At 35.7% G+C, this 27,409-nt stretch overlaps 1 protein-coding gene across 1 annotated transcript in view; it reads left to right on the top strand.

Moving 5' to 3' along the window:
* CTNNA3 (catenin alpha 3) overlaps nt 1–27,409 on the top strand; it is a 1,635,386-nt gene that overhangs the window by 1,212,734 nt on the left and 395,243 nt on the right. Inside the window, exon 12 of the mRNA XM_029931758.1 lies at nt 9,376–9,576. Coding sequence (XP_029787618.1) covers nt 9,376–9,576 — 201 coding nt within the window. The remainder of the gene's footprint in view (nt 1–9,375; nt 9,577–27,409) is intronic.

Raw genomic sequence — 27,409 nt, 5'->3', positions numbered from 1 at the left:
TTCCTATGTCTGTGCCACAAAGCATAAATTTCATAATTGGACACCCAAGTTGTTCTGTATTTTGAACTATAAGCAAGGAATAGCACCCAAATGAATACTGACTGTTTTTTGCAAGAGTGTTCAACAACAGAGGCATCCGACATTGGCATCCAGTGTGCAGGAATCGAATGGTTTTACTGCATAATATGGGAGAATTGCTCACTACTGTCTGTTCCTGCTGACAATCCTGATGTTCAATCTGGTAATATTCTCAAAGCTATTTTGCTGTTTTTTAAAGCCTAGTGCTTTGATTTTAGATGTTAATAGGTTCTTGGTCTATGGGAGAAGAAGAAGGGACAATTAACGTGAAAAAGCTCAGTCTAAGAGGAGTCATGCAACAAAGTATGCATTGAATAAAAGTGCCTAAGGTTTCATTTATTTTTTCTGTCTGTTTATTTTGTCAAATAAGGGCAGCATAAAATGCAATAACCTAAACTTTTGTTTGCCCCTATGTTAGAATAGCTAAATAGCTGTGGAATTGAACTTCATTTGTTAATTGCTTCTTCTATGGCTATCTTCTCTGGTGATGTTTCTAGAATACTTTAGGTCCCCTCTAGCTATGATGGCTTTTTACAGATCCAGAATATTAACATGACTAGAGCACTGCCCAAGTGAGATTTGCAGAATTAAAACTCTCTCTCTAAATATACATAGATGATATCTCATGCTCAATTAAAATTAATGGGAAAACGTATAATACATTAACTATATAATAATATAAACAATCATTGCATTATTTCTATAAAATTTAGAAAATATATTAAATCTATAATTTCCCCTTCCCACTGTACATTTGAGATAGCTGAATAATGTAATTACAGAATCACTGTATCTTAAAGCCAGATGAGACCTTAACATTTATAGGATCTTAGCAGGTGGGGCAAACTTGATTTTGAGTTATGGCTCAGTTACTATAACTATGAATTTTGGAAAGATACTTATCTGTTCAAAGTCTCTATTTCTTCATCATTAATGCTGAAATGTAACATACATGTCTCTTAGGATTATTATAAGAATTTAATGAAGTAATACACATATATTTAGCACAATGCTTTCAGAACAACAGACATTCTCAAATTATTTTTCTTCTTAAACTCAAACAAACTGACAGAGTTATTACTATGTAAAAGCTCAGAGAGTTAAGGAAAGAACCAAACCCTTTCTTAGTTATATTCTGGGAAAAATTGAAGCATGTTCAAAATCACTACCTCGTTAATTACAGACATCTGTAAATAATAAATGCTAACTGTAAGGTGGACATTATTTGCTGTCTTACAATTTGGGAGCTAAACAGTGCTTATTAAAAGTCTAGTGGACTGTGACACTAAGTACCAAATGTTGGAAGGTTTCCTTTGTTGGTACAATTGATGAACCAATATTGATTCATTAAATACATTCTATAGTTTACATTAGGTTTACATTATTCTAAATTCTGTGGATTTTGACAAATGTATAATGACATTTATGCACCATGAAAGTGTCATACAGAATAGTTTTACTACACTGAACATCTCCTGTGCTTCATCTACCCTTCCCTCCCTAGCCCAGAATCTCCGGCAACCATGATCTTTTTATTTTTATAGTGTCCAAAGTTTTGCCTTTTCCAGAAGTCATGTAGTTGGAATTATACAGTGTGTAGCCTACTCAAATTGGCTTCTTTCATTAGCAATATGCATTTAAATTTCCTCCCGTGTGTGTGTGTGTGTGTGTGTGTGTGTGTGTGTGTGTGTCTTTGGTGCAGGCAGGTTGGGTCTGAGGACCCAGGAGAGAGTTCCACAATACTAGCCAAGAGAGTCCTTGGCTTCAGGCAGGATAGAAATCAAACAAGAGCCAGAGAAAGTGGAAACAGAATTTACTGAATAGTGTTAAGTGAAGAGCATAGTGTCAAGAAGACTCAGAAAGGAAAGGAGAAGCAGTCTTGTTCCTTGGGCTAGGGGGTTATATTAGAAAGGGGTCTAGGGTACATGTTCCTCCAGGAATCCAGGGTGGGGTCCAATCAAAAGCAAGTGTCAGGTGAACAATAAGTGTTATTTCATAAATTCCTGAAGGTAGGGGTATTGATGCCAGCATCAGCTGAGGTTTGTTTGAAGCTGATGTCCTGGAAAATGTTTGGGATCTGGCTCTTATTAGGTGTCATCAGGTGTTTTGGGCCTAGGACAAAACTCAGAATAATAAACTTTCTTGCTTTCCCCTTGAAGTGGAGACTTTTTGGCTTCTTCAGAGGCTAACTATGGAACATGAGTAAATGTGGTCTGCCAGAAAAACAGCAGAGATGGACCCTTTCTCAATGGAGTCCCTTCAGCTTTCCTACCTCAACTTGAGAGCTCATTTCATTTTTTGCTACATAATATCCCATTGTCTGCATATATCAGTTTGTTTTTCCACTCATCTGTTGAAGGACACTTTGTTTGCTTCCAATTATTTTGGCTTCTTTCAAATTTAGATAATGATAATTAAAACTGCTATAAACAATCATGCGAGGGTTTTGTGGGAATATGTTTGAACTCCTTTGGATAAATATTAAGGAGCACAATTGCTGGATAGTAGGCTACTAGAATGGTTAGTGTTATAAGAAAGCAACCAAAGTGTCTTCCAACGTGAATATATCATTTTGCCTTCCCAGCAGCAACGAATGAGAATTTCCGTTGCCTCACAGTCATCAAGTGGTATTGTCAGTGTTCTGGACTTTGGCCATACTAATAAGTCTTGTGTTATTTCACTGGCTTTAATTTTCAATTCCCTGATGATGTATGATGTTGGGTATCTTTTCATATGCTTATCTTTTTCCTTGCAACATTTTCTGAGATCTTTTGCTCATTTTAATTGAGTTTTTTAAATTGTTGAGTTTTAAGAATTCTTTATAAACTTTGGATACTAGACCTTTATTAAGACACATATTTTGCAAATATTTTCCCCATCTATGACTTGTTTTTCCATCCTTTTAATTTGTCTCCTGCAGAAATAAAGTTTTTAATGCTTATGAATTGTAACTTAATCAGTTTTTCTTTTCCTCATTTATACTTTCAGGATTGCATTTAAAAAGTCATTGACAAATCCAAGGTTACCTAGATTTTCTCCTACGAGGTTTACAGTTTTGCATTAAAATATAGGTTTATGATTCAATGTGTAACTTTTGCTTTATATATTTTCCCCCTGAAAAAAATACCTGGCAGATTGGTACATTCCAAGCCAAACCACACAGTCAAAGAATAATTTCCAAAATTGAAAGCAAGATTTTTACAAATTTAAAGTGAGTTTGTGTCAAAAATTAATTATTGAAAGCCATCATGATGATAAGTCGTTTAAGGAGAACTGAATGCAGAAAGAATGATAAAATAAAATTGCGTATTTAGAAACAAAAGTTGTGAATGCAGTACAGAGCCATAAGAATGGAATTTTCAGGATTATCTTTACTATAAAAATTATTTCTATCTGCACCAGATAAAAGTTAAGTTGTATTTCTTTTATTTTTATTTTTGTATGTTTATTTTTGAGAAAGAGAGAGACAGAGCATGAGCAGGGGAGGAGCAGAGAGAGACAGGGAGACACAGAACCTGAAACAGACTCCAGGATCTTAGCTGTCAGTACAGAGCCTGACACAAGATTATGACTTGAGCAGAAGTCAACACTTAATTGGCTGAGCCACCCAGGTGCCCCCAAAATTAAGTTGTAGTTTTCTGTGACAAGAATCATTTATATAGTTATCAGTTTTAGAAACAAAATCAGCACCCTCCCCTACAGAGTTGTAAAGTATTCTAGCCAATAGTAAACAGCAAGGCGAGCAAAGCTACACATCCATGGGGAACTAGATCTTGGGCCTGACTCACAATTTCTGCCCAGCAGGACACTGGAAGAATACTTTTGCCTATATCCAAATTTCTGATAAACTTTTAAACTAATTGTAAGAGCTTACTTAACACATAGTGAAAGAAATATGAAGGCTTCAGTGAATTTTGTCTTTGTGTGTGGTTTTGATTTCTATAGAATTGTATCTCATAAGTACTACTGAGTTTCTCTAAGTATAGTTGGTATAGTTGATAAGGAACTAGTTTGGAAATAGCAATCTTAAACTTTATTTTCCCTTTGATTATTGTCTGAGTAGGCCAAGAAAGTTTGAGCTAATTAAGGCTCAATGTAGAATAAACAGCATACTTAGTGTGGACAAACTGGACACACTTCTATGAAAAAGGTTAACAAAACATTAATATAAAATGACAATAATTTTGGCCGTTATAATTTGAAAAGAGTAAACGATGATGAAAGAAAATAATTATTTCTGATTACTAACTTGTAAATCATTTGTGAACAGAGATTGAACTATGTTTATATTTTGTGTCATCTCATTTCCTAACATGAAGTCATACTTACATTAGGGACAGGGAGCAGCTGCGCAGTTTTAAGAGTATAGAAAACAGATGAGGAGGCTCCATACATGCTCCTTATTCTCAAAGTAGGACCTTCCTACATCTTTATGCAGGAATCAGTTAACTGAGACACCAATCCTCATGATCAAACTCTTGACAAGTGGAAATTTTAACCACCTTAATATAGACACATAAACAAAGAGTAATTTACTGGTGCCTTCCATTTGCTTTTACTTTCGTATTTTTTGTTTCATAAAAGAGAAAGAAAATTTGCTATTTGTTTTTATTTTTTAACACTTGCATAGCTGCTTATGTAATGAGTTTTAAATTGACAGTTATAAGTCCGGGTGTGCAAAAATATAAACTTATTTGCTTATTAAATTTAGTTTAACTCTCTGAGCTCATATACAGTGGATAGCTAATCTTACCCTTTCCAGTTTAAGAGATTTTAACCTCTTTCGGCTTATTCGATCTCTTTAGAAAAAAAATCTTTACAAAAAATATTTTTTTCTCTCATCTCCTCTTCTCCTTAGAATTTCATTTTAGGTGTGCAGATATCAGAGGAGGAAAGAGTTGATGGTATATTATTCCCCACTCAATGGATTATAACATAAACTCTCTGCTTCTACCAGCTTTGTCATTGATATATTCAAAGCCCAGCATTGGGAATTAAAAGAAAACAGACTTTTACCTCCCAATCAGTAGAGTATGGTTCTTACAAATAAAATGTGTCTCTACTTCCAGTATTTTCTTTGGGCTATGGGTTTTTAAATTCTGCTTTGGAAGTCAAAGGCCAATGAATTAACTTTTTGTTCTCACTGGATTTTTGTTTGTTTTCTATTTTCTCTAAGGCTAAGTCTAGCTTTAATTGTGAAAAACTGAAGAATTATTTAAAAAATCACAGAAAAAATTTAAATGCATTTGAAAATTTTATAGTGTGATGCTTGCCCCAGTGACTAAAAAATGGAGTTACGTAGAGAAGTTTGCAACAGATAAGTTATATTTTTTCTAAGATCTGTTCCTTTACTGTTTTGTTTGTTACTGTTTTCCAGCATAATAGAAATCACCTTTTGCAACTCCAGTAGGCTATAAAATGATTGATAGGAATTTCTAGTACTTTAGCAATTCTCTGCTCTACAAATAATGCACTTCTGGATTTGTAGTAACACCAGGACATTCCATTCCTTACCCCAAATCAAATGTTAAATGGGCACTCTGAAACGAAGACAAACCTTCAGTCAATTCTACAAAAATACTATAGTCCAAATGTACTTGTTCTATAATATATTTTCTTTCTCTTAAACCTCATTTTAAAAATGATGTAAATGTTGAGTCCAAGTGCATCTACAGTTGAAAAAAAATCTAATGGAGGTAGAGTTCCTAATGATCTTTGCTATGTCTAGCAAGTACACCTGTTTCATTACTAAAGACTTCAGAGTATGCCTCAGTAGAAAGTTTTATACAAGGTATTTGGGGTTTAATTTCTTTCCTAGAGGTTTAAGGTTATATATCGTGACATAAAAACTCCATCTATCCTGAAGGCCTTTCCAGCTACTTAAATTCACTTGGAATGTGAATAGCAAAGAAATAATTGTTTTTAAGAAATTGGTTTAATGTTTAGTTATTATGCATATGTGGGAGGTGCCCAGCATTCTTGTTTTCTTTTTCTGGCAGTCTATGTTTAGAATTTCATGCAAATAACTTCTAGCATCTTGTGAAACATTCAGGGTAATGGGAAAGTGTCACAATAATGGAAATGTTGCAAACCTTTCCTAATGCTTGTGTACTATATTTAATCTCAGTAATTCAAAAGATCATTTAATCACCATCTCCAACAGTCTCAATATAATTGCTTCATATAAAGTCTGGTTATATGTTTCTCATCACTTATTTCACTTATTTTCAACATTTTGTATATATTCATGTAGGACTTTTCTTTCCATAGCTGATCTCTACTCTCTAATTCTTCAATGTGATTAGTGCTATGGCTTCTGATTGTGTTGCTCAAAGCAATAACCACAAAAACTTTAATAAGGCCGGCAAAAAAGAACCAGAAAAGCCTTTGCTATACTTTTATTTTCTGCTTTGAATCATAAAGTAAATTGGTGGCTGTATATCATTGTTCTATAGAAGAAGTGAACATTCAATTCATTCTCAGCTCTTTGTATGGTTTTTTCCCTGTGCAAAATTTACTAGAAAAAATTAATTTGTGGCAGCTATGATTTTGCCTTTAATTAAACAGAAATTGCAGTTTATTAGATAATTAATCTTCCAAAATAAACACTGTTTTTCCTTAAATTTTTTTCACTATTGTAAGGCTCAACAAAAACAGCTCTGAAGTCTAAAATTAACCACCTTTAGCGAATACAGATAAAACATTCATTGTATATACATGTGTGTTTGTATACTAGTAGTATTCATTTATTTCAAAAATTTTAAGTTTATTTATTTATTTTGAGAGAGAGAGATTGCACAGGAGGGCCAGAGAGAAAGGGAGGGAATCCCAGGTGTTGGGGATCCTGATGTGGGGGCTTGTGAGCTGTGAGGTCAAGACCTGAGCTGAACTTAAGAGTCAACTACTTAACGACCGAGCCACCCAAGTGCCCCAGTAGTATTAGTTTAAAACCAACTTACCAACATATGTGAAAAATAACAACTCCTTAATGTGTCATTAAAATACACATCTGTGGACTTAAAAAAAAAACAAAAACCAAACCCTGATGATTATATACCTTCCACACTGAAATTTATACTTTCAGTTCCAGGGAAAATATGCACTTCGTGTTGAGATAGGACCACTTGAATTTATTATAGGCCTTAATGGCACATTCATAATTGAATGCTACAAATTAGGTTAAAACTCTAGTGAATTTATGATGAAGGTTTTCAGTGTTTAATCTTTTTCATGCAAATGAACAGACTGTCCTTTATACAAGTTAACTTGTCTAAATTTAAGTGCACAGGTATTTGTCTACCTAGTTTCATAAACCATGCTTTAGGATTTAGACAAAACAATTTACTGGTCCCAGCTGTGTTATAAGAGGACTTTATTCATTCACTCAACAAGCATTCCTATTGATCTAACAGGTGCCATGTATTATTCTAGATATGATATCTCAAGCAATAAAATTTCTACACTCCTATATTCCAGAGTCTACTAGAGAGAGAATTTGATTAGTACATCATTAAAACATGGGAAGAAGCTTTAATGAAAACATATAAGGCTTTTAATGGAATCCCACATAACATGGAACCAGATTTGTCTTACTATAGGTCAGCATGGATTTCCTAAGGAAGAAACATTTGCTTTGAAACAATGGTAGAAGTTGATTAGGCAAGCCAAAAGAAATTGGCAGATGTAATCCTGTGATCTACAGTAAGAAATATACATTTGGGGCATCTGTGTGGCTCAGTTAGTTGGGCTTCTGACTTGGGCTCAGGTCATGATTTCATGGTATTTGGGTTCCAGCCCACATCAGGCTCGGTGCTGACAGCTCAGAGCCTAAAGCCTGGTTCAGATTCTGTGTCTCCCTGACTCTCTGCTCCTCTGCTCACACTGCCTCTCTGTCTCTCAAAAACAAACAAACAAATAAAATAAATATGGTTTTTGTCCCATTTCTGGCACAGAACCTTAAAACTTTTGGAATTTCCCAAACCATGAGGGCAATAAAAGTGTTTTGTTATGTTAACGAGGTTGCATTTGCATTCCCCACCCCTAGCCTGCTCCTCCCATCCCACTGTAGGGTGATTCATGGGGTAATCAACCTTGTGAAGAGAAGTTTGGAGCTTTAGAACTTTCAGTCTCATCCTGTTGCCTCTCAGGTGGAAGAGGCACTGGAGGTTGAATCAAGTGCCAAAAGCCAGCGATTTAAGTAATCTTGCCTGTGTAATGAAGCCCCCATAAGACCCCAAAGGACAGGGTTTGGACAGTGGCCAAGTTGGGAATACTAGGGGAATGTGTGGAAAATGGCACACCTGGAGAAGGAATGGATGTTCCTTGCCCTTCCCACATATTTTGCTTTATGAATTTTTTATCTGGCTATTCTGAGTTATAAAAGTTGAATCTAATAAGTAAAATGTTTCTCTGAGTTCTGTGAGCTGCTCTTGAAAATTAGTCAATCCCAAGGAGGAGGTCCTGGGACTTGATTTGTCAAAAATACAGGGAACAACGTGGGCCTACAACCGGCTCTGTGGTTGGGGTGAGGGGGCATTTTCATAGGACTGGATCCTTAACGTGTGGAACCTGATGCTATCACTGGGTGGAGAGTGTCAGAATTGAATTGGAGAACACTAATTGGTGTCCAGAGAATTGCTTGTTGGTGTGAGGAAGTGAATATTAGTTGAATGGGACTCCATAGTCTTATTTTTCTATATATTTGGGACATCTGATGTTTTCAAGTGTTTCATAATCTGTTATAGTGTTGCTTTTAATCAGAACTAAGCACTCCATCATTCTGTCATTCCACTATTTTAATCTAAAAATTGTCCTCAATTTGCACTGATCAGTCACACAAATCTAAAATTGAGTCAGTTGGACCTAAAATCTAAAGTAATATGTAATTTTTTGGCCACCTGGGTGTCTCAGTTGGCTAAGCACTCAAGTCTTGGTTTCTGCCTAGGTCATGACCTCATGGTTTGTGGGATTGAGCCCCACATCAAACTCTGCATTGACAATGTAGAGCCAGCTTGAAATCCTCTCTCTCCTCTCTCTCTGTCTCTGGTGTGTTCTCTCTCTCTCTCAAAATAAATAACACACATTTATAATTATTAAAAAATAGTATATAATTTTTAAAACTGCAGATAAAAACATATAATTTTATATTTCTCAAATGTTTATATTAAAGAGATAAGAACAAAATCATGTCTTTTTTTCTTTCATATTTGTCAATGTCCTTTATTGGGTACCACATCCAAGGTCAGAAGTTAACATGAATTACAATATGCAATGCTAATTTGATCTATTTACTTACAGAGAGCCACATCCTAGAAGATGTCAACAAATGTATCATAGCCTTGAGAGACCAGGATGCTGATAACTTAGACCGTGCTGCAGGTGCCATCAGAGGACGGGCAGCAAGAGTTGCTCACATTGTCACAGGTGAAATGGACAGTTACGAGCCAGGAGCTTACACTGAAGGTGTGATGAGAAATGTTAACTTCCTCACAAGTACTGGTAAGTCTCGGTCCCCAATAACAGCTGCACGCTCCCTGACATTTAAATCTCTGCGGCTGCCAAGTATTCATACACGTGGAAAGAAGATCTCTGCTTGTGTTGCTTGCTTAGCAATAGGTTGCTCCCCCATCTGATAGGTGCTTGCCCCTTGTGGTTAGATGATTTGAAATTTATTTCTAGCAGTAAATATATTTATTGGGAAAGATAAGTCTTCTATACGCATGTGTTCTATAAATTAGCTTCAGGCCTTAGCCACTTATGAACGTTTATTAGTGCCAGAACTGTTAGGATATATAATTAGGCCACATGTGATAAGTATGTAATAGTTTCCAAACCCTCTTTTAGCTGCATCATTGGTACCCCAGGTTTTTCTCTATGTTAGTTAAACAGCAAACTGGTCCTACATTTCCCGAGAAATGCTCTGTAACTGTCTTTCACAGCCTATTTGCAAAACATTTGTTCTTTAAAATCTTCATAATCTTCTTTGATTACTTACCAAATATGGAATGAGGGGCACCTGACTGGCTCAGTTGGTTAAGCATCTGACTGACTCAGGTCATGATCTTGTGCTTTGCAAGTCCCAGCCCCATATCAGCTCTCTGCTGTCAGGGCAGGGTCTGCTTCAGATCCTCGGTCCCCTTCTCTCTCTGCCTCTTTCTGCTGATAAGCACACTTTCTCTTTCTCTCTTAAAAGTAAATAAATAGAAATAATAAGAAGAAGAAGAAGAAGAAGAAATATGGAATGAGGATTTTGTTTAGGTTGAAACACCCAGGTTAATATTCTTTTAAAATTAGGGCAATAAGTGCTTTGTTCGAATCGCTCAGTAAAATGGCATTCTTATCTTTAATACTATTAACATTTCTCCAACAAGCTTACTGAAGCATTTGATTTCATATGGATTTCGAAAAAAAATGGATATAATTTGAATAAGGCCAATCGCTTTTTTTATAAATCATCATGGAAGAGCTTTTTCCTGTGAAAAGCCTTTGCATGCTGTGAAATTCTCAGGTTGAATTTTTCTTACTAATTACCTCTTAACATGGGGGTGTGCCCATGATTACTAAAATGTTTGAAATTCCATATATAAGGCATTAATTCTACCTAGAGAATTATTCTTTATGTTATACACAGCACATATCAAATTTGGATGATAGGTACCTTGTTTTTTGGAACTGGTAGAGGGAATGGAGATGGGTGATTTTGTGGGGGCAGGAGAGAGAGCTACCTCTTAAATTTAAATGACTAAGGGAGAGAGTTAGGGAGAGAGAGGTATGCAAAATCTGAGAGACTATTGAATACTGTAAAGGAATCATCATAGAGGGTTGAAGGGGAAGAGGGGAAGGGAGGTGGTGGTGATGGAGGAGGGCACTTGTGGGGAAAAGCACTGGGTGTCATATGGAAACCAATTTGACAATAAACTATTAAAATAAAATAAAGTAAAATAAAATATAAATAAATAAATAAATAAATGACTAAGGGAAACCTACCAACAGTGGAATAAACCTTCAGTAGTTCTGAAAAGGGATACCACAAAGTTGGTACAGGATTGATGATTAATGGTGCTGTTTTCCTAACATCTTGATCTAGAAAATCATTGATGCATATTGGTTAATGGTACAAAGTTTTCTCATGTTCTCTTTAAAATTATTTCTAAAATAGTGGAACATTGAATATATGCTAACAAAAGAGGGAGGGGGTGCTTCTGTACCTGTTGATATGATTTTTCTATATTATACCTATAACTACTGATATTATATTTCAGTAACAACTCAAAACCCACCGGTGTTCCAAATATGGCCTTGGTCATTGTCATATGGCATGCACCACATCCCATGTAGTGAGGTTATGGCAATATTTTTACCTAAGGAAGTAAATATACTGATTTATTGTGTTAATGGTAGTTCTGCGTCTCTTCCATGAACTAAATATGACTGGTCTTTTCTTTTTGGACAAAATCAAGTACAGAGATATTTGATTTTCTTTCTACTTTATGAGAATGTAATTATTCGTAAAAGAAGAATGCATCAGGGGTTCTCTTTTTAGCCAAATGAATATTTCCTTCAGGGAGTTGATTAGGTCAGATCTACCAGGGTCTTACATATATCTTGCCTCTGTCTTAATTTTGTAATCGTATCAGTGATGTTCTGTGGGCACACTGTTACGGTCACAATGTCTGTATGTGGTACCAAGTTTACAGTTTTATTTTCCATAGTATAGAGTTTATATCTGCTCTAAGCAAAGAAAATAAAAATGAAATTCTAAATTGTCCAGGATGTGAAGTGCATTGTGGGAACCCTGTTCACAATCAATTCTTATAATCTGAATTAAGAAAATACAAATAAAGCAAAGCTATTTATGTCTTTAATTACAAGTTTGTCAATACCTCTATGATTTATAATGGCCTTATGAGATAACTAACCAATATTGGCTACAAAATTCGTTCATTCAGAAGATAAAGAAGTCCCTTTTCCTCTAATTAGTTGTATGTAACTTTAATTAAAATTCTCCAGGTAAATTATATCCTGTGCCCCAAATATAATAAGTATAGAATAATTCTGGGCTGTTATGTAAGTCTCATTATGAATGTAACTATAATTTGTGACTTTCCAATTTTGTCAATTTAGTTTTTCAGATTATTTTTGGGCTTATCTTTGGAGATAGAGTCTCATTGTTCTTTTATATGCCTAATTCCAAACTTTCCTCTAGTTTTTTTTTTGAAATTTATCAAATGCCTGCCCTACTAAAGAGAATTCTGAGAGACAAATTAGATGAAAATGCTAATTAGATCAGCTTGATCTTAACCAAAACTGAAATACGTGAGCATTTGCCCCCCATAGAGATACTATGAAAAATACTTCCAACCATCCTATCCTCCACAATTAAATAACAGAAGATGTTCATCTTTGTTCACATCTGCTCATCACTCAGACATATTATTTGCAAATAATCATCAACTTAAGTAATTGGAAATGTCATGTTTGGTGTCATGAGGCCTCGTGGTTAACATTTTAGCAAGTGAATAGTCTATATATTTGTGGCTTTCCTTTTTTCTTTTCCCTTATACAGTTCTCAGGTCTTGACCCTGTTTCCTGAAAATCACTTAATAAGCAGCTGTGTGAATTGTTTTTATTCCTGAGACTTCCTTAAGACTGCAAAATTTGTCTTAAAGTAGTGTAATCAATGATGAAACCTAAGCCCTGCTTATCTGAATCACAGAGTGTTTGTGGAACATAGCACCTTTGATTTTAATCAGACTTTGTGGCTCATTAGCACATTTTCAAGATTTGATGATCTTCTAAGTGTTTTCTCCGCATTAGGAAGCAGGGCTGCCCTGCTACATTTCAGGAATTTGCATTGTTCATAAATGCTAGCAGTTGGTTTTATGTGAAATGTAGGCAACATCTGGAACACTGCATTTCATTCCGACAGAGGCATAATTTTGTAATCTCCATGTGATATTTTTTATTCTGACCAATTTTTCTCTGTTATGAAGCCTCTTTATTTGTCAGGAATTCCTGATAGGAGAGAGGAAATATATTGACTTTTTTTGGTTAAATAACAAACCTTATCAATTTTAATGTGAAGGCTTAGAAGTTAGAGTCTTAACACCAATTTTAGTTCTTTCACACTAGGTTTGGGGGAAAACCTAAACCAAGAGTATCTTTTGTATGTGATTTATGGACTTGTAGCAAATTCAGAAATTAGCAGGCCCTAAAGCATTTGTTACAAACCACCAAACTCCACCTGGTTTCAATGTCAGCCAGCCTCATGGACCAAAACAGAGCAGACACATAAATGAACCTGACCAAGACACCCTGGTGGCACCCACTGCTGGCAACTTGCAGGGAAGACAAGCAAAGGGTTATTCATCAAGTACTCCACTAAACCTAACCTGGAAAATGTGTACCCAGAATTCTTCCCCTCATAGAATGGAGAAGAAACATGTGGTTACAATTTTTCTTCTTAAAGACACATGAGAGAGTTCAAAACAATCCAGAACCAACAAATATTTCCAAATTTTTCTTTTACATTTTCTTTGCAGTCAGTTTGAACCATAGACTTTTAAAATGAATTTTATCTAAAAATAATTAAAAATTTTAAATAGCAATACATTCTACTGAGTCCCTTTCATTTAATATTTTTCACATAAAAATATTCTACATTTTGTAGCCAGTTAAAACATGTTTATTTACTTTCCTTATGTTGTATCTCTGGTCTATAACCTTAAACAATTATAGGATAAAACACAAAGACTTTAGTTTTAGCAATTTTTGACCTCCATAATCTAGCAGAGGCTCATAATTAGTTGTCCATATACTAGGTATGACTCAATAGGATTCAAAAGAGTTTTTATGTGGCCAGTAGGTTTGAACAATACAATTTTGTTTTGTCTTAAGAGTTAGTTTCTAATTATATATGTAATAACCTATATAAGCAACATATATATTACATATACATATATAATAATATACATAGCATATAATTATAAATTATATATATTATATATAGGAAAAACTCTGATTAATGGCTTATCATAATAAATGAGAAAGTCTAACAACACTAGAACAGAGTTTGCTATGAAATTTGCTGGAACTTAATGGTGTCTTCCTTTGCATTGAGCCTCAGCCATAGTCTCCTCCACTCCCTTTCATTATATACCTAGACTGCTTAACTCACTTATTTATCTCTCTAAACTATTTTGCATTTGAGTTAACCTAAACATGCATTTCTAAATTTTTTTTTTCCTTTTTCAGCCAAAGGCACCTTCTACTCTATCCAAGTTGGTAGTTTCACATTTTATTTTAACATTTTATCCATCTTTCAAGAAATGGGTCATATCCCATGTCCTCTGGGAACTATTCTTTACTTCCTCTGGTAATAGGAAGCAATTATATCATTCAAGACAACTACGTGCTGTTGATGAACTCTTAAGATCTAACATAGAAATGACTTCCTTCAAAATAGAATGCAAGCTATAGAAGAAAAGGAAACTTGTATGTCTTGCATTTTTAAAATTTCTCTTTGAAACTCTTCCAGACCTACCCTTGTGTCTTGCATGATGTTAGATTACAACAAAACAATGCGACCAAACAACCCTTGAATTGCGTCTATATACCTGTACTAATTCTATTCCAGCAGTGAGAAGTCTTTTCTTCTCTAGTGCCCCTCTAAAATTATAATTGTTGACCAACACTTTCTCAAATGCCACAAATTTGCATAGGAGAAAATACCCTTTCATTTAGAATTAGTTGCTCCATTATCTGTGTTACCATTGGATGGGCTTGTTCTCTAGTAAATGATTATTTCATTTTGCCTTATATCATAATCAGCCCTTTACATAGAGGTTTCTCCAACTAAATTGTAACGTCCTTAAAGGCAGTCACCATACTTTATTATTTTTATGTTTCCCAGTAGCATTTTACACATAGTAGAAGTACCTGAGTCTTTTTCCCAACTTTAAATTTAATTCACTCTAATATTGTACTGTGATACATTCTAATACAGATATGCAAAGAACCAGTTATCATCCTAGTTCAGGAAAAGACAAAAACAAAACTCAAAAACAGTAGATTGTGTCAAAGGCTGGAGCAGATAAAAGGTCAGGGAAGTAATTTATTACTGTGCAGAGTAAGACATGAGCTACTTCCAGAAAACTTAGGACCAGATGTTTAAAAAGTCTTTAGCAAGCCTTTGAACTAGAGAACATGACTTTTGTGTATTCTATTACTTACAAGAGCTATCCCTGAAGTGCATCTGGTGAAAGATCCCACTGAACCCAATTTCACTAATGGTTCTAGAAAATCCCTGTAAGGGGATAGCAACCATGCCTTTTTGTTTGAAGCTGTTGTTGGTGAACTTCCTTCCCCTGGTAGCAGTTTGAGACAGGCCTCCTAATTACATACTTTCTTACTTTTGGGCTCAGCTAAACTCTGCCACCCTTTTAACACAGTCAGAGGGCATTCACAAGAAGCATCTATCTGTAGATCATTTGGTTGACCTGGAGCCAAGTGTCATTGTGTTGGTGATGCTAAAATCAGAAGTTAAATGACAACCAAGCCTCTTTAAAGGAAAGATCCTATGGCTTTGGAAGTACTTCAGTTGCTCCAGAATTTGGGGATCCTGAACTACCAATGTGAGCTGAAGAAAACAGCTACCAGAACTTCTGAGTGGAGAACCTGTTTTCTGCCTAAAGAGAACTATATTTGAATAGAATACATATTTAGTTAGCGGGCTAAGGATTTTTTAAAAGCTACGGCTTTTCTGACTTTTTTAGTAAGGTTAGATCCTGAGAGAACTACATGGAGTAATCTAAAACACTGTAGGAATTAATAACAGAATACATTCTGATATGGTAGAAATTTTATTATCAAAAGAAGAAATAATATAGAGTGCATAAAAGTGGATTTCATAAAATCATAGAGAGGGCCTAAACTATTCCTATAGCTGGAAAATGTAAAATACCTAATGTTGAGGCTGATGTTAAGTGAGGTATGGATATGGAAGAAGAGTTGAGATGGACTGAAAGGAAAAAGGAAGGGAACATTGAAAAAAGAAGTGGAGAGTACAGACCTATTCACCAGTGCAAAGATGTTCTAGAGGGCTTGAACCTTCTCTACGTCTACAACTCCTACGAACAGGCTTAGATCCATGCTCTCCAGCCAAAACAGACATTACTTGGAAGGAGAAATAGGTCACATTCTTCTTTCTGATCCTATTTTCACATACTTTCAATAAAAACACTAATTCTGAGTTACTCTATGGGCCTTTATGTAGTAGGGATAAATAGAAAAGTAACTTTTATGTAAAAGGATTAAGCATGAAGCTCCAGTTTCAGCTCTGGATTTCAAACAATGGAATCTAGCTATGGATAAACTAAGCAGAAAAACAGACAAGCACAGAAGATGAGTAGAAAGAACAGACTGCGAGGGATGCTGCATATAGGAATCCAGTTATTCATTCCAAAGATGGAGGTGCCATTCTAGCCCTCTCTGAACATTTAATGCTATTATTAGCATCATAATGTTGTAACTGGACCCCACAGATAGTGCACTCATTTACCACCACATTCCAGATACTTCTCCCAATGAATAAAATCCTAAAGAAATTCCTGCTTTTGCCTCACTTGCTCTGAGTTCAACTTCCTGAGCAGAAGCATTATATTAGTAGAGTTTAAATCATGTGCCCACACCTCAACTGTTGGTCTAAGGTAAGGGGAGTTTGGAAGTACTGGCTTTGAACTTCAATGGAGAGACTGCTCCGGCTCATACTGAGACCCTCAGACAAGCAGATTCCCTGGTATAAGAAGAAGCTTTGGGGGGTGTGTGCAAAGGGAGATGGAGATGTTAAAGAACAGGAGAGGAGGAACATAAACAAGGGAGTAAAAGGACCCAAAGAAGGGAAATTGAGGACTGATTTTACCAACTTAGGTTGGTCATCATCAATGTTAGGACAGCAGAAATGCTCCCAGAATTACCCAGTTAGGAGCACTGCATTGCAGGATCTTGTTGCTAAACCCATTTTTTCCCCTGACGGTTTATAAAATTTAAAAACAAGTATAAAAGTGTCCTTTCTTTCTGGTAGATGTATTAAACGAGGTATTATGATAGCACTTTAAAATTAAGTATGTTCCAGAGTGGATGTGCCTTAACAGAATGTATCCTGTGAAGGTGAGTCTGATGCCAAGATAGTGGCAAAGATGGACAATACAAATCTGTGAAGTCTTGTTAAAAAAAAAAAGTAAAAAAGGGGATCCTGAGTGGCTCAGTCAGTTTAAACATCCAACTTCAGCTCAGGTCATGATCTAACAGTTTGTTAGCTCAAGCCCTGTGTCACGTTCTGTGCTGACAGCTCAGAGCCTGGAATCTGCTTTGGATTCTGTGTCTTCCTCTTTCTCTGCCCCTCCCCAGCTCATACTCTGTCTCTCTCTGTCTCTCTGTCTTCTCTCTTAAATATAAATAAAAACATTAAAAGTTTTTAAAAAGTGAAAAAAAATTACTCTACAATGATTTCTACCTTTATTCTTTAACAACAGCAATGACAAAAACTAATAGGATTATATCCTATTATCATTCAAATGTACAGTGATATATAAAAATGTATAATTTTATTCTAAACCGAAAGGGATGGGGACTTTGACTTCATTTATTTTAAGATTTACTAAGGGAAACATATTTTGTAATAGCATAAACTAGTGCCTTCTAAATCACAGTGTGTGCCTAGCCTCTGAGAAAAAGAAGTGGCTATTTATTTAAGTCCAGAGAGGATCAGAGGCTTTGGGGTCTTAAGCAATGTTAGGTCCTTCCAGGCAATCCTGGGAGCTATAGGGATCAATACCTCAACACATCCATAACCCACTAAAACACATCCATCTCACAGCACAGTTAGGAAGTTCTGGACCAGGCTATTATCTACTGGGTAATTCAACAAGTAGGTCTCTTTATAGTAGAATTACTGTAAAATATTTTGTGAACTGTAACATAATACATGTTTTTTAAAATGTAGACAAGTATCTGGCAGAAGGCTTCTTCCTTCTACTTCATCTTGAAAGTTAGATTTGTGAAAATAATGAAATAGCTCCCTTCAATTGTTACAAATATCTGCTTCATGTATTAATAGCCCTCAATCATAAAGATAGTTAATTTTACCTTTTTAAAGATATTTATATATAGCCTGGAAGGTCTGGTTATATATTTATTGATGTAAGCTGGTAAAACTTTTATGTACTCATCTGTAAAACTAAATTTGAGGCTCAGGGTCACTGACTCTAGAAAATAAACTGTAGTGGTATGTCTTTCAGATTTTGATTCTTCTGGCTTTGAATTGAGAATTAACTATGTGAATATATAAATCATAGTGCATATTCTTTGGTGTTAAGTAATTGGTGCAGACTTCAGAGCTTGACTGAAAATAGGTCTATCCATTTCCTCTCCGACATCTCTTTTCCAGTACTCTTTATGTCATTTTTTTCCCCGGGATTCCTTTTTTTTAATGTTTATTTATTTTTGAGAGAGAGAGAGAGAGAGAGAGAGAGAGAGCGAGCATGGGATAGGCAGAGAGATGCAGACACAGAATCTGAAGCAGGCTCCAGGCTTTGAGCTGTCAGTACCGAGCCCTACACAGGGGCTTGAACTCACAAATTGTAATATCATGACTTGAGCCGAAGACAGATGCTCAACTGACTGAGCCTCCAGGCACTTCTTTCTGGGATTCTTTAAATGTAGTTCTGGTTGTATGGGCATAGTCACAGTGGACATGATGATATTGCCACATTTCCAAGATAAGAGTATGTGTACTAAGTTAAAACTTAAGCATTTCTAAAGTAAATAGTATCTATAGCTATTGCCAGAATTAGGCAGTATTGCATTTATATTTATACTTTTAGACCTTGTGAATATGCAAACAAATGAGAATTCATACCACTGTAAAGAGAAAAATTAATTAACAGGCCTACATTTTCAAATGACAGTGTTCTCTACAAGTTTTATTAAAAACCAGTTATTTATCATGACGGGGTGAGTTAAGGATTATTTCTCCTCTTGGTGAAAACTATAACCTTGGGAAAAACTATAAACATAGTCTTCAGTGAAGTAGAGATGACTTGACTGAAGGAAGAAAGTATATTTTCCAGGCAGCCACAGTTGGGAGAATGCTGGGAGCAGATCAGGTGGTGAACACATTAGTCAGTTGTCATTAACCACTCTGAGGATAGAGACAGTTCAAGGAAAAAACAAAGAAATGTTCGGCAACTGGAAATTCTTTAGTACCATGTGCCCATGCTGATTGTTCCTGACAAGTATTTTCATTTTCCAAGTTAAATTTTTAAGCTCATGGTAATTTTCAACTTCCTCTTTGGTCAATGAAAGCGTTACTGCTTAACAATCCCACACAGCAAGCTAAGAACCTTGGAACAAGTTTCTTCTGAAATGTATTAGTAACCCAATGGTATCCTGGAAAATGTAATATATTCTGGTGAGCATCCACCATTTACTTTTACTGTCTGCCAAAATCTGGAGCAGTTAAAGTTAAGTGAACAATTTATATTATAAAATTTCTCTGCTGATGTAGGGACTTTTAAAGGTACCATTTATTATAAACACTGCTAGCAGTATTTCTTTTAAGATTCCAGATATTTTAAAATCTATGTTGATTGTAGGTTACAGTGATCTAACAAAAGGTTATGTGCATCCCTTTACTACTTGCCTGTTCCTGTGTAACTAGAAAAAGGAATTAGGATATTGATACAAAATCTTTCAAGGAAAGAAGCAGCAAGTTAAAATATTATACTTCTCTTACTATCTCTTCACTTTCTTCTTCTACCAAGTACTTCCAAATGTGAATTGTTTTTTCTTTATTGTTTGTGTTTATTAATATATCCATTCTATTTTCACAATTAGAGTCAAATAATGTTGAGTCCAGGAACTAACAATGTGGGGTTTCCCCCTGTTTTTAATGTATTTAAGGAGGTAGCAAGAACACAGACTGACACGATTTATTTATCAAACCTTAGTTTAACATCCCTTTAAAATAACAGTAAAGAGACACAAAAGGAAATAAACCCATATTAACAAATGTCTGGTTGTGGACTCATCAAGAAAAAGAAATCTAGAAGATAGAAAGTATCTGGAAACATGCGATGATGAAAAAGAACAGCAAACCCCTCAAAGGAGAATATGCACAAGCAGAAGCCACAAAGAGATTAAGGTTCTGCTTTGTCTGATGTTGACTCATCAGCAACACTGGATTCTGGAAAACAATGAACCAATGGCTTCACATTCAGGGAGAAAAATTAATTTGAACTTAGAGTACTATATTCTTCCAAAATGTGTGGCAAAATAAAAAGCTTTTTGTATGTACAAGAACCCAGAATGTCTAAGTTGCACAAACACTTTTTGAGAACTTGAAAAGTTCTCAAACAAAATAAGAGGAAAAAGCAGAAATAGTAACATATAGAAAGCTGAAATTGTGGATTTAATTCAGGACTGTAATGAATAAAATGACAAGAGAACAAATCCCTAGTAGGTCTAGAAAGTGACTGATCCAAAGTAAAACAGAAAGTCAATAAAGTGCAAGAAAAAAAATTCTGAAAGAAGCCTGGAGACCATTCAGACAAACCAAATCATTCAATTAGTCACATGATGAAGTAATTCTCTGTCGTCTCCAAAAGATATTAGTACAGAAATCCCATCCAGGAAGCTTAGACTATCATGAACCTAACTACAAAATCCTAAACATTGTCTAATCATATTATTATCAACTTATACTTAACTATTTATATTTATTTAGTGTTTATTTTGTCCTATCTTTTGTCATTGTCATTGTCAATAAACCAGTTTTATTTTTTTAATGTTTATTTATTTTAAGAGAGAGAGAGAGGGAGAGCATAAGTTGGGGAGGAGAAGATAGAAGGAGAGAGAAAGAATCTCAAGTAGGCTCCATGTTGCCAGTGCAGAGTCCTATGCAGGGCTTAAACTCACAAACTGTGAGGTTATGACGGGGGCTGAAACCATAGTTGGATGCTCCATGGACTGAACCACCCAGGCCCTGCAAGAAACCAGATTTCTTACATGGTAAACATTATCTTTTATGCCTATTCTGAACTTATAACTGTGTGTGTGTGTGTGTGTGTGTGTGTGTGTGTGTGTGTGTGTGTATACACACATACATATATATACACACAGCTATAATATATGTATATGCACACACTCACAAATGACATATGCACACACACATATATATACACACATATATGTTTATATCCATTTATAATTATACTATAGTGTATGTAGATATATATTTTTTATCATATCGTTTATTATATTTAACATTATAATTATATATATGTGGAGCACATTTGCTATATTATATATAAAATCATTATTGTGTGTTTAAAGTTATAGTATAAAGCAGCATTATCTTATAGCATGACTATATGCATCTCTATGCTTATCTCTTGGGGTGTCTGAAAGTCTGGTATTGGCTCTCAACTATGATAAGGATTATGGACTAGCTAGTAACTTAGAATTGTTGTTGTGTAGATTGGTGGCTTACACTTTAACTGGTTGCATTGCTCAGATTGGCTCTACGAACAGTGGGACAGAAAAGACTACTGGAACCTTTTCCCTGAACTCTTGCAAACGCACAATTCCTTGTATGTAACTTGATGTTTCATCACCCAGAAATGAAGTGCACCCTGTGTGACTAAGGAAGAACTCTGTGTAGTTGTGTCTGCAGTACTCCTGGTCATGAGCCTGGCACCAATCTCCTGCTTTGCTGTATTCTTGGTCCTGTATAACCTTTATGTGATTACATTCTATAGAATTTAGCAAACTCTCTTAATTTTACTACTTGTGTAACTGTAACATCATAACTCATTTATCCCCCCCAAATGTATTTCAAGATAACAAGAAACATACACGCACACTCTCTCTCTCTCTCTCTCTCACATCTACTTTAATCATATGGAATAAGGCAATTAGGTTTTGTTGTTAGTTGCTTTTTTTCTTTTTGGAAAGCCTTCAGTAAGCTTTCATAACTGTCCATTTTGCACCCCAAACTGAGGGATCATCCTTTTTTTTTCCCCTGAGGTTTTTCCAAGCTGTGAAACTTTAGTGGCTAAACTTTCATTTTATTTAGAAAAACTCACTTACACAATATGTCTCAACAGTGAATGAGCAAGCGCTTCTCATCAGTACCGACTCAGCCTTTTATGGCTTGCTTCCTCCAGTTCTGTAATTTGTCCCCCGAATTTACCATTTCATTACCCTACCTTCTTAAAAACTCAGAACAATAGCAAAACTTATCCTCTCTATATTAGTTATCTGTTGCTGCATAAACACCCTACAATTTAGCAAATTAAGACAACAAACATTTACTATTTTATACTTTCTGAGAGTCAGGATACCGGAAGCAGCTTAACTGCAGGTCCTGGCTCAGGGCCTCTCGTGATGTTGTAGGTAAGCTGCTGGCCAGGGTGGCCCTCATCCAAGCCTCAACCACGGCTGAAGGATCTGCTTCCGACCATTCACATGGTTGTTGGCAGGGGACTTCAGTTTCTTGCGGTGTGGGCCTCTTCATATGCTGTCTGAGTGTTCTCCCAATATGGCACCTGGCTTCCCTCAGAGCAAGCAATTCCAAATGAGGGAGACAGTAAGAGAAAGAGAGAGCCTAGGATAGAAACCAATCTTTTTGTATAACCTAATTCCTGAAGTGGTATACCATCATTTTTGCTATATTCAATTTGTTAGAGAGGAGCTACTAAGTTCAATGGCTTACTAAGCTACTTAAGACAGGATATGAATATCAGAAGGCAAGGTCATTGGGCCATTTTACAGATTGCTTACCCTAACTTCTAAATGTTTTATGTTCTGGATGGGCTTGATTTTTCTACATGTATCTAAACAGACTATATATGTTTTTTACTGTATCTCTCATCTCCCCCTACTTTCTCCTTTAACATCTAATTTTGTAAACATAGCAAAGGACCTGGCATCAATAAATATATGTTGGATAGAATAAATATATGAAAAATAATGTAATACACAGCTCAGTGAGGACCCATAATAAACTTGGTTGATTGACAGAGCAGAACAATGTGGAGAAAGGAATCGTCTCCTTAACTAATTCATGCTAGATGGTTTTATAGTCTTGGAGACTCTGGGGAGAAGTTCACAAATATTACTGTAAATGTTACTTTTTGTGCCTTGTCAGATGAAGAAAACATAGAGAATTTGAAAATCCAAAGTTCTTGACTTGGGTTTGCCAAAATTGAGAATCCCTCTAACTATGTGGACCCTATTTCCTCAACTGATAAAAGAAGGGTGAATTAAAAGATCTCCAGTGTTTATGATTTTTAAATCTCCTTATTATTTTTAAATCTGAATCATTTGTCTATATTCTAGACTTGATATGCACTAGTAGATTTACTATTTAGCTGACTTCAAATTCTCAAAATCTTACATAAATCCTAATTCTGATAGCTTTATCTTCAAAACTGCTTTCACTTCCAAATATTTTTTTTGTTATGATACAGGTTTATCAGTGTGTCTTTTCTTCAAATTAAGATCATTTTGAAGAGAAAAAACATTTTAAAAATTCAAATTATAAGTAACACAAGAAAAAGCAAAAATATTATTTTCCTGATCATTAACAGTTCAGCCTAATTTTATTTTTGAAAGATTCTGCTTTTACACAGGTTTGAGGAATACAATGATATAAGATCTCTTCTGATCTATCAAGGGCTAATAAACTCTTACTCAAAAGTGTGTATTTGATGCAATGATAAGATGACATTTAAAGCTTTTTGAAAGGAGGAACAGAAGGATAGAAGATAAAGGTAGAGGATACTAAAGAGGACCCTCATATTAAGAAGAATGATTAGTTTATTTTTATGAATACTAGATGTTTATTTATTTTTAATAGTTTATTGTCAAATTGGTTTCCATATAACACCCAGTGCTCTTCCCCACAAGTACCTTCCTCCATTACCACCACCTCTTCCCCCTCCCCCCTTCAACACTCTGTTCATTTTCAGTATTCAATAGTCTCTCAAGATTTGCGTCCTTCTCTCTCCCCAACTCTCTTTCCCTCTTCCCCTCCCTCTGGTCCTCCATTAGGTTTCCCTGGTCTCCTGTTAGACCTATGAGTGCAAACATATGGTACCTGTACTTCTCCTGACTTATTTCACTTAGCATGACACGCTTGAGGTCCATCCACTTTGCTGCAAATGGCCATATTTCATTCTTTCTCATTGCCATGTAATACTCCATTGTATATATATACCACACCTTCTTGATCCATTCATTGGGTGATGGACATTTAGGCTCTTTCCATGATTTGGCTATTGTTGACAGTGCTGCTGTGAACATTGGGGTACATGTGCCCCTATGCATCAGCACTTCTGTATCCCTTGGGTAAATCCCTAGCAGGGCTATTGCTGGGTCATAAGGGAGTTCTATGGATAGTTTTTTGAGAAACTTCCCCATTGTTTTCCAGAGTGGCTGCACCAGTTTACATTGCCACCAACAGTGTAGGAGGGTGCCCGTCTCTCTACACCCTCTCCAGCATCTATAGTCTCTTGATTTGTTCATTTTAGCCACTCTGACTGGTGTGAGGTGGTATCTCAGTGTGGTTTTGATTTGTGTTTCCCTGATGATGAGTGATGTTGAGCATCGTTTCATGTATCTGTTGGCCATCTGGATGTCCTCTTTGGAGAAGTGTCTGTTCATGTCTTCTGCCCAATTCTTCATTGGGTTATTTGCTCTTTGCGTGTGGAGTTTGGTGAGCTTCTTGTAGATTTTGGATACTAGCCCTTTATCTGATATATCATTTGCAACTATCTTTTCACATTCTGTCAGTGGCCTATTAGTTTTCTTGATTGTTTTCTTTGCAGTGCAGAAGCTTTTTATCTTGATGAGGTCCCAATAGTTTATTTTTTCTTTCATTTCCCTTGCCTTTGGGGATGTGTGGACTAGGAAATTGCTGCAGTTGAGGTCAAGGAGGCTGTTTCCTGCTTTCTCAAGGGTTTTGATGGTTTCCTGTCTCACATTCAGGTCCTTCAGTCATTTTGAGTTTATTTTTGTGTATGGGGTAAGAAAGTGGTCTAGATTCATTCTTCTGCATGTTACTGTTCTGTTCTCCCAGCACACCTGCTAAAGAGGCAGTCTTTTTTCCATTGGATACTCTTTCTTGCTTTGTTAGAAATTAATTGGCCGTACACTTGTGGGCCCAGTTCTGGGTTCTCTATTCTATTCCATTGGTCTATGTGTCTGTTTCTGTGCCAACACCACACTGCCTTGATGATGACAACTTTATAGTAGAGGCTAAAGTCTGGGATTGTGATGCCTCCCATTTTGGTTTTCTTCTTCAATATTACTTTGGCTATTCAGGGTCTTTTGTGGTTCCATATGAATTTGAGGATAGCTTGTTCTAGCTTTGAGAAGAATTCTGGTGCAATTTTGATGGGGATTGCATTGAATGTGTAGATTGTTCTGAGTAGTAATGAATTTTCACAATGCTTATTCTTCTGATCTTTGAGCATGAAATGTTTTTCCATTTCTTGGTGTCTTCTTCAATCTCTTTCATAAGTTTTCTATAGTTTACATCATATAGGCCTTTTACATCCTTGGTTAGGTTTACTTCTGGGTATTTTATGATTTTTCATGCAATTGTGAACAGGATTATTTCTCTTTCTACTGCTTCATTATTGGTGTATAGGAATGCAACTAATTTCTGTACATTGATTTTGTACCCTGCAACTATACTGAATTCATTGATGAGTTCCAAAATGCTTCTGGTGGAGTCGATCAGGTTTTCCATGTAGAGTATCATGTCATCTGGCATATTCTCCATGATAGATCACATACTGGGGAATAAAGCAGCCCTCCATAAATATAAATGAATTGAGATTATACCATGCACACTTTCAGATCACAATGCTATGAAACTTGAAATTAACCACAGGAAAAAGTCTGGAAAACCTCCAAAAATATGGAGGTTAAAAACCACCCTACTAAAGAATGATTGGGCTAATCAGGCAATTAGAGAAGAAATTTAAAAACATATGGAAACAAATGAAAAAAAAATTACAACAATCCAAAGTCTCTGGGATGCAGCAAAGGTAGTCCTAAGAGGAAACTATATTGCAATCCAGGCCTATTTCAACAAACTAGAAAATGCACAAATTCAAAATCTAACAGAGCATGTAATGGTACTAAAGGGGGGGGTGGCAAGAGCACCCCAAACCCAGCAGAAGAAAAGAAATAATAAAGATCAGGGAAGAAATAAACAATATGGAATAAAAAAAACAGTCAAGCAGATCAATGAAGCTAAGAGTTGATTCTTTGAAAAAATAAACAAAATTGATAAACCTCTAGCCTGGCTCCTTAGAAAGAAAAGCGAGAGCACCGAGATAGACAAAATCATGAATGATAATGGATGTATTACATCCAATCCCTTAGTAATAGAAGCAGTCATTAGAGATTACTATGAAAAACTATATGCCAACAAACTGGACAACCTAGAAAAAGTGGACAAATTCCTACATGCAGATGCACTACCAAAATTCAAACAAGAAGAGATAGAAAGCATGAATAGACCAATAAGCAGGGAAGAAATCGAATCCTTTATCAAAAATCTCCGAATGAATAAGAGCCCAGGTCCAGATGGCTTCCCAGAGGAATTCTACCAGACATTTAAAGCAGAGCTAATACCCCTTCTTCTCAATCTATTCTAAAAAATAGAAATAGAAGGAAAACTTCCAAACTCATTCTATGAAGCCAACATCACCTAGATACCCAAACCAGACAGAGACTCAGCAAAAAAAGAGAACTACAGACCAATATCCTTAATGAATATAGATGCAAAAATACTCAACAAGATACTGGCAAATCGAATTCAACAGCATATAAAAAGAATTATCCATCATGATCAAGTGGGATTCATTCCTGGGTTACAATGCTGGTTCAATATTCACAAATCCATCAGTGTGATCCATCACATTAACAAAAGAATGGATAAGAACCATATGATACTGTCGATAGATGCAGAAGAAGCATTTGACAAAATACAGCACCATTTCTTAATAAAAACCCTTGAGAAAGTCGGAATAGAAGGAAGTTACCTAAACATTATAAAAACAGTTTATGAAAAGCCCACAGCCAATATTATCCTCAATGGGGAAAAACTGAGAGCTTTCCCCCTGAGATCAGGAACACGACAGGGGTGTCCACTCTCACCACTGCTGTTTAACATAGTGCTGGAAGTCCTAGCATCAGCAATCAGACAACAAAAGGAAATAAAAGGCATCAGAATTGGCAAAGAAGAAGTCAAACTTTC

Source organism: Suricata suricatta, chromosome 2 (genome assembly GCF_006229205.1).
Source record: "Suricata suricatta isolate VVHF042 chromosome 2, meerkat_22Aug2017_6uvM2_HiC, whole genome shotgun sequence".
NCBI classification, from domain to species: domain Eukaryota; kingdom Metazoa; phylum Chordata; class Mammalia; order Carnivora; family Herpestidae; genus Suricata; species Suricata suricatta.
Note: the sequence above shows the minus strand (reverse complement) of the source record. Positions and strands in the feature narration are given on the sequence as shown.